Below are 8623 nucleotides of genomic sequence, written 5' to 3'. Positions count from 1 at the left end.
GGTTCTCCGCTACATCGTCAAACCATTGATCTTTGGGGCCGAACGATATCGACGGTACCCTTCGGGAGGGTGGCGTGGAGCCAGAGGACATAGCTAAGACCTTCGAGTCCTTTTTGCTAACCGATTTTGATCTGGGAGAAACATCTCTCCCGATCACCATGTTCACAACAGTGAGGCCATGATCCCTATCTTCCTCGGGCTCTCGTCTTTGTCTCACCACGCGGCTCTTGTCCTCACTGGGTCGGTCGTGGTCTCACCTCCTCGGTTCCCTTATAAGGGGGAAAAAATCTGCCAACTTCCCCTCCCGGATTGCCTGCTCAAGGGCGCCCTTCAAGTCAAAGCAGTCTTGGTTCTTGTGTCCATAGCCCTTGTGGTAATCGCAGTAGAGGCTTTTGTTTTCCCCCGTCCTGTCCTTGAGTTGTCGCGGCCTCGTCAGGATGCCTTTGTCGGTGATCTGCTGATATACTTCAACAATTGGGGCTGTAAGGGGGGTGTAGTTGGTGAACTTCCCTACCCGGGGAAACGGCTTAAAGGACTTGGTCGAAACTCCATCTTTAGAGTGCTCCTTCGGCCTTTCCTCGCCACCGTGCTGCCGAGGTTGGTTGTAGGCCGGCTGCCGCTTGTTGGCTGTCACGACCTGACTGACTTCTTTATCGTTGATATATTCCCTTGCCACGTTTTGGATTTCTTGCATCGTCCACATGGGCTTGGTGGTAAGATGCTTCCTGAAGTCCTCATTTAGCAACCCGTTCGTCAAGCATAAACTGGCCACCGAGTCGGTTAGGCCGTCAATCTCCAAGCACTCGTCGTTGAGCCTATCTAGGTATTTTCTGGTCGATTCTCCGGCTCCTTGCGTTATCCCGAGGAGGTTGATTGGGTGCTTTGCCTTCACAATGCTGGTAGTAAACTGGGCCAGGAAGGCTCGAGTGATATCCCCAAAGGTCGTTATAGAGCCTTGGGGGAGGTCGTTGAACCAATGTATCGTCGGGCCCGCTAGGATGATCGGGAAAGTGCGGCATCTTACTTCGTCACCGACCACTTCCAAGTTCATCATGGCCTCAAAGGCTGTCAGATGTTCTTGGAGATCCTGAGTCCCATCGTACTTCATGTCTGTCGGCTTATCGAAGTGCTTCGGCAGCCAGACCTCGAGGATCGAGTGGTGGAAAGGGGTCTCCCCCATGATCACCGGTTGTCGGTTTCTCCTCGCTCTCTCTCTCTGTTGTCCTCTCTGTGTGACTGGTTTCTCCTTGGTCCTTCCCTGGAGCCTTCCTTGCGCGATCGGGTATATATCACGAGGTCTCGCCGTCTTCTCGGTGCTTCTCTACTTTCCTCTTGGCTCTCTGGCTCCGATCAGGGGCTCGGCGCGCGCGTGGAACGACTTCTTCGATGGCTTCTTTCCCTCCTTTGGGAAGATCAGGAATGCTCTTGAGTTGGCGTTGATTGGCGGCACTCTCTGCCAGCCACTTCCCGTTCCAGGTTCTGCACTTTGTGGCGCAGCTCTTGGATTATTCTGGCGCTATCGGTACTGGTTCCTCCAAAGGGTCGCCCCTCAGGCTGCCGCGAGGGGGATCTGGTGCGCTCGCGATGGGGAACCCCAGAGGTTCCCCCACCTTCCTCTCTGCGTGGATTGCCTCCATCGTCTACCGTTGCAGGCTCCAAAATAAAATTCACGTCAGCCATCCCGATAAACGGCGCCAATGTTCAGTTGGTTGGTATACCAGACGGGTCGGGATGATTCCTTATGAGTTGGTAGGGATGAGCTGGGATCTGGGTCGGATGCGCGAGCAGACGATCTCACGAGCTCTTCGTGCGGTGAAGGGGAGTGCCACCTACAATGACACTCCGACGCTCAAGTCAGAAGGTGAGCAGGTGGTATTAGAGAAAGAGATATAGTGACGTACCTTGGGGGAGGGATAGGGCCCCTCCCCATATATACTCTGTCAGGGGTGGGTCCTAGGAGGATAGACCCACCTTCGTCAAAGCTTCCTTGCACAGCTGTCGAGGTGAGCTGTAAAGGGAAGGTCTCCGGGTCATTTGCTCGGATGGGTTTCGCCTATCAACCCGACCGGTCGGGTTGGTTTGCCCGTGGGTCGAGCCGGTCAACAGGCCAGCTGGGCAGGGCCGTAACAAGTTACAAAATGAACATCACCCATACTATCCAGAGCTTTGATACCATGTCATGATACCACTCATCCCAAAAGCTTAAACTGATGAAAAAAGATAACACTAATGGTTATATCTCTAATACTGAATCGGACATCCCTAAACCTCTATTGTACACATTGTATAAATATTCCATTGGCTCCCTATGCTTCCTCTTATTTCTGAGATAAAATACCAAAATTGATTTTGTTACAAATATATAAATAAAACACAATTTTTTTATCCTAAAAAAAATTATTTTCATTTATATTTTTTATCTTAAAAATATAATTCAATTACAATTTATCAATCCAGAGCTGATTTCTTTTCCAATTTAGTTCTTCTCAAGGAAAAGTCAAACATCTATAATGAATTAAAAAAACCATGCTGCCCATACATGTATATCATAGCTTCTTGGCGAGTTTCAAGAACATCACAGGAAATCAAGAACATCTTTAAAGTTTGGTTGCCTGGCCAAGAAGCATTTTTTTGGCTGTTTTTGTCTACTAACACAAGACACTGAGATAAAAAAAACATAATTGTATTTGCAAATAAGATATAGACAAAGATATTGTGTACAGAAATACTGAATTAGTATATTATTATATTTTGTGTCCAAATGAAAAAATACTAATAGAAGACACAATTTATTTTTTATTTTTTATTTTTTATTTTTTATTTTTTATTTTATTATTCTTATTAATTTTTTATTATTATATATTTTTTTAAATTTTTTTATTGAAAAAAATGAGAATAGATTGGACTTTTATAATTTATTTTAGTTTATGATTAAAAAAATATAAAAATACTAATTTTTGTGTTTATATTTTTGTATTTTATTTTTCATATCTTGTTTTATCCTATTCTCAAAACTAAACATAATCTTAGGGTTTTTTATAACAAAAAAAAAAACAAATTTAAGGCTTTCGACTCATCAGCCACTAATATCATACAACATACTCATCTCATGAGCCCAACAAATCCCATTTCATAAATTATAGCCCACCTGTCCTGTAGCCTATGGGTTTAATTTGAGAGCCTTCCATCCATTCCATATTCTATTACCCAAAAAAATGTTGAATTGTTAGTTATGTACTTATGTTAGTGTATCTAAGTTGATAAAAAATAAATAAATAAATATTTCTTTTATGAAGAAGATCAAATTGGAGTTCTATTCTTTTTACTTTGATCAGACTTAATGCACATCATGGAAGTCAACAACGGTTTTTTAAGTAAAAAGTGCTCCACACAACAGAATGGAACAACAAAAAGTCAAGTAATAAAAGACTATTCAAAATACAAACCGTCATCGAATAACTCAAAAAATAAAGTACTCTCTAATCATCTTCAGCATTGTTATCAACAATCAAAAGGTTCACTACCAATCCACTCGTTAGAGAGTATAAAGGACCTGTTTATAATTTCTACCACCTCTAAGTCTTTATTATTGAAGGCTCTACCATTCCTTTCTAGCCAAATTGCCCAAATAACAGCAAAGAATCCAATCAACCACAATTTCGTCTCATTCTTTCTTTGTGAAGCATTCGTCCAACTCTCAAAGTGTTGCTTTAGTGTACCTGGCATAGTCCACGTCCTTCTAAGAGCGAAAAGCCAAGCGCACCACACCTGTCAAGTGAGCTCACAGCCAATAAATAAATGAAAAATAGACTCAACAGACTTACAGCACACAGCCAATAAATAGGTTTTAGAAAAGATGAAAAATGAGTAAAAGGCTTTATTATGGACTCAATGGATTAGGTCAACTACTCATAACAAAGAGCAACATAAAAAATGAGGGTGCACTTACATGGTCTTCTCATGCTTTAAAAGCCCATCTTTGTTCACACTCTTCCTCACATAGACGTGATTACCACTCGATCAATTGATTATCCAACTAATATCAAATCGGTCAATTTTGGAACCAAATAATGAGAAGAAATTATGGTTCATATTTGAATACCTTGATGATTGTGTTTGAGATGCGGATCAAATACAATGTTTAGAGAGTAAATAACCATTTTGATATCCCAAAGATTCTGATTTTAACGAATTGAACCCCATTATTGTTTTTGTCAAGATCGGAATTTTTCGGGTTTTAATATGATTATTTACTCATGTTCAGACTTGTCGCATAATGTTGAATGACAAAAAGAGTTGTTGGAAAAAGATTAGTGTGTACTTTATAGACCTTATAGACCCATAATCAACATGAAAAATATTAAATGCCTTTTTTTTGTTTGGTAAATACATGAAAATTGTTCAACTCACTCGCTGTTGGTGTTTAACAAAATTCTACGCTACACAGCTTAATGTTAGATGAAATTCCTATAATGTGTATACTTATATAACTTATGACAAAGAATCAGGGGGGAAAATGATAATATTAGTCTGATACAACAGAGATTGTACCACTGGAAATGCTGCCATGGCTACTACTTTCACAAAGGGATAAAGCGCGCTCCAAATTTGCCACAATGTCAGCCATTGTTGGTCTATCCTTTCCCTCCAAATTCACACAATGCATGGCAGTATAGGCCACAAGCTCCAGAGCTTCCATTTCATTCAACTCAGGCGGCGCAACCCTTGGGTCCAAAATTTTCGCCAATTCCCCGACCTTAATCGCAGGCACGGCAAAGTCCACTAAGCTCACCGGGGTGCCTGAAGTTTCGTCGATTTTGAATATGGCTCGCTTTCCGGTTAAGAGTTCTAGCAACACCACTCCAAGACCATAGACATCACTCTTTGTTGTCAATACATTTAGACCATAGGACTCAGGATCGATGTATCCGACTGTTCCGGCTGCCTTTGTTGGCCGGAAATCAGTATCAGGTTCCGGACTCATCAATGACAATCCGAAATCGGATACTCTTGCTGTCCAAGTGGCATCAATAAGGATATTGGAAGACTTGATATCTCGGTGAATTATCGATGGAACTGCATAATTATGGAGATACTCAATCCCTCGCGAAGCGTCCAATGCGATTTTGATCCTCATTCTCCAAGAATTCAAGACACTACTATTCTTATCCACATTGTTCTTGCCATGCAAATGATCATACAATGCTCCATTCTTCATGTACTCATAAACTAAGAGCTTTTCATCTTTTTCTTCACAGAATCCTACTAACCTAACCAAATGCTTGTGGTGTAGTCGTGACAAAGAGGCTAATTCCGACTCGAACGCGCTCTCTTTCTCTTGAAACTTCTTCATCTTATTACCTGTTTCTGATTCTGTTTCCCCTCTCTTGATCGCCACCTCGCGTCCATCAGCGAGTTTTCCTCGGTACACAATGCCAAAGCTTCCAGCCCCAATCTTGTTTTCGGGTGAAAAGTTATTGGTGGCAGCACTAAGATCAGCCAGGGTGAACTCCTCAGGCTTGTCTGGATGTTTAGCCGACGAGGTTCCACTTCTCTGCCGCCGCATTATCCTCGATCCCTGCCGCCTAACGGTCATTGATCTCGACAGCGGGCTATTGGATTGAACGGCCCTACCATTATTGGAACTGCCACCTCTAGTAATGGTTGGTTGAACAGAATTATGAATTTTCTTCTTCCCTAAACAAACACCATTCCACAAGCAATAAAGCAGAGTGCAAACTCCAGCAATAGCACCCACTGATCCAACTATGGCAAATGCCAACAACCCAGTTGTCAAGGTCTTTGACCGAGAAGATGGCGCCGCCGCCGGCAATGGCACCACCGCAGGAGGCCTAGCCGGCATCACCGGCACTTGAGCCCCACAAGGCTTAGGCTTACAAATGTTACCAAAACCAGAACACAAGTATTGAGATTGAGGATAGATACCACACTCACTGCAAGAAGATTGAACACAAGGACCCGGAAGAATCGGAGACAAAAAAGGAACCACAACATCAGAATCAGAATCAGAACCATTTGACCAACCAGGACCCCAACACAAAACAGAGAAATTTCTTGTCGTTAATCCACAGATAAAATCAGACCCAGAAACAATAACCTCAAAAGACACACCTTTTGTGAAATTATCATTGAAAATTCCGTTGCCACCCCAACAAAAAACAGAACCATTGGATCTTCTAATAGCACAACTATGAGAATCACCGAGAGCCAAACCAGAATACTCAAAAGCAACACCTTGATGAGGAACCTCAATTTGCCCAAAACTGTTACTTCCTTTACATACCAAAAACCCAGTTGAATTCAAACCACACAAGTGTGAACCGCCAGCCACAATGCTCAACATTGAAACGTTTCGAAACTCACTCTCTATGGAATCCGCAACGGAAGCGTTACTTCCCCAACACCGAATTCGAGAACTTTCCTTCAAAATACCACATGAAAAACCCGACCCTGATGATATGGACGCGAACCGGTCCGACCCAGATGAAAAGTCAGAACCTTTCCTTCTACCAGTTCTCCAACACGACGCCGTCCCGGTTCCCACAACCGTGGCGCAAACCTGGGAGTCCCCGACGGCGAGATTCTCGAATAGAACAGTGTCATTGTTGTAAAGTCGCTTGCTTTCGAAGGTGGCGGCGTTGGTGGTGGTGGTGGTGTTCCAGCAGAGGAGGCTGTAGTTGCCGGAGCGGAGGGCGCAGAAGTAGCTCCGGCCGCCGGAGATTGAAGAGAATGAAACGTCGGGGAAGACGGGGATAATTGCTCCGCCACTTCCCCGGCGGTAGCACTGGATTCGGCGGGTCTGTGACGCCGCAACAATGCCGCAGACGGTGGCGGAGGAGGCGTCAGTTACAGCGAGAGTGGTGCCTGAGCCAAGGGCATACGAGGATGGCGCTATTATGGAGAAGACGAACAAGACGGAGATGATGGCGGCGGTGGCGTTGGCGGGAATCTTCATCTAAAAGGGTGAGTTATGGCGTTGTCGTTGTTTTTGGTTCGAGTGTGTTGGAATGGTTTCTGCTTCATTGGAAGAGATAGCTAGAGAGAGAGAGAGAGGAGAGAGAAAGAGAGAAATTTGAAGATTTAGAAGGTTGGTTGTGGTTATGGAGAATGAGAATGAGAATGGAGAGTGTGGTTGTTTTGTGACATCAGAGAGACATTCATTTTCAACTTCAACACTTTCTTCTTCTTCTTCCTCTTCCAAAGTTTTCACATTTTGAAACTCATCATTAAACCTCCGCTTTTTTGCGTCGGCTTTTCAAGGTTTTGTTTGGCAGCATTCTTTATTTTCTTTTCTCAATTTTTGGTGTTTGGAATTGAGGAATTCGAGAGTACCAATATGATATCATTAGCAACAATGTTACAAAAATCAGTCTCAAATTAATTAAATGTATATAATTAGTCAAAGTGAATTAAACAATACTAATTTTTTAATCTATTAAACTGGTCAAAGTGATACTTTCTGAAAACATGATGTTGTTTATATATGTATAAATGATTTTTGAAATAATTTGTTTTTCGTATAGTTTCAATTTATTTTTGAAATAATTTTATATCTATAATAAAGGAAGTGTGAATTTTACTAGATTAAAGAAAAAACGCATAAATGGTCCTTTAGGGTATCTATCCAAAGAATTGATCCTGTGCAACGTAGTACCAAGAAAGTTAAGATGCAAGAAGATGTAAATCTAAATAAATCAGGTAATAATATAGAGATTCTACTTGTTGAAGAAAATAACATGCAGAACGTGAATGTTAATGCTGGAGAGAGTAGAATTACAAACATAGAGGCTAAAGTTTCGTATAAAAATCCACTATTGCCAATACCAAAAAAATCCAAAAATAGTCTTACGGATCCTTTTGATAGTATTGAGGAAGACGACTCTGATCGGGAAGATTGATGGTACAAAGAGGATGATGATCCAACTAAGGGAGAGAAATCTTTTGATTCGTGCCTTATTATTCCAATCTCCAAAGATAAATTCAATGAATGGTGCAAACCATGGTACGCTGCGTTAATTGTCAAAGTCCTAGGAAAAAAAGTTAGTTTAGGATACATGAAACAATGTTTGCAAAAGAACTAAGTTAAAGAAAGGTAAGATAAATGTTGTTGATATGGACTGTGACTATTTTTTTTATTCACTTTTCATATAAGGAGGACTACAATAATGTTCTCATGGAAGAACCTTGAATGATAGCGAAACATTATTTGATAATACAATGATGGAGACCTTTCTTTTTTATCTCTGAGAATGAGGTCCGAAGAATTACTTCCTGGATACAGATTCCTAATTTGTCAATCAAATTATATAATCATCGTTTTTTATGGCAAGTGAGATCTACTATTGGTACTACGCTAAAGATTGACCGTGCTACCTCCATCCATTCGTGTGGTAAGTTTGCTAGAATATATGTTGAATTAGATTTATCGAAGAAGTTTGTGCCATGCATCTCGGTTCTCGGGGACATCCTCAGTATAGAATACGAAGGTTTGTATCTTATTTATTTTTCCTACGGCAAATATGGCCATAGATCTAATCTATGCATGCATGGAGGCGCTAAAAAATAACAGTGTTTAGGTTAAAGTTAACGCCAAGAATATTGG

General features: G+C 41.7%; 2 protein-coding genes across 2 annotated transcripts; both read right to left on the bottom strand.

Moving 5' to 3' along the window:
* Positions 1 to 253: 253 nt before the first annotated feature.
* LOC107457612 (uncharacterized) lies at positions 254 to 1180 on the bottom strand. Its single transcript, XM_016075784.1, has one exon. It carries the CDS (start codon positions 1178 to 1180, stop codon positions 254 to 256), a length of 927 nt encoding a protein of 308 aa, XP_015931270.1.
* A 3051-nt stretch (positions 1181 to 4231) lies between these two features.
* Positions 4232 to 7281, bottom strand: LOC107457637 (putative serine/threonine-protein kinase-like protein CCR3). Its single transcript, XM_016075810.3, has one exon. The coding sequence runs from the start codon at positions 6974 to 6976 to the stop codon at positions 4526 to 4528; it is 2451 nt and encodes an 816-aa protein (XP_015931296.1). The 5' UTR covers positions 6977 to 7281; the 3' UTR covers positions 4232 to 4525.
* Positions 7282 to 8623: the final 1342 nt, after the last annotated feature.

Source organism: Arachis duranensis, chromosome 7 (genome assembly GCF_000817695.3).
Source record: "Arachis duranensis cultivar V14167 chromosome 7, aradu.V14167.gnm2.J7QH, whole genome shotgun sequence".
NCBI classification, from domain to species: Eukaryota; Viridiplantae; Streptophyta; class Magnoliopsida; order Fabales; family Fabaceae; genus Arachis; species Arachis duranensis.
Note: the sequence above shows the minus strand (reverse complement) of the source record. Positions and strands in the feature narration are given on the sequence as shown.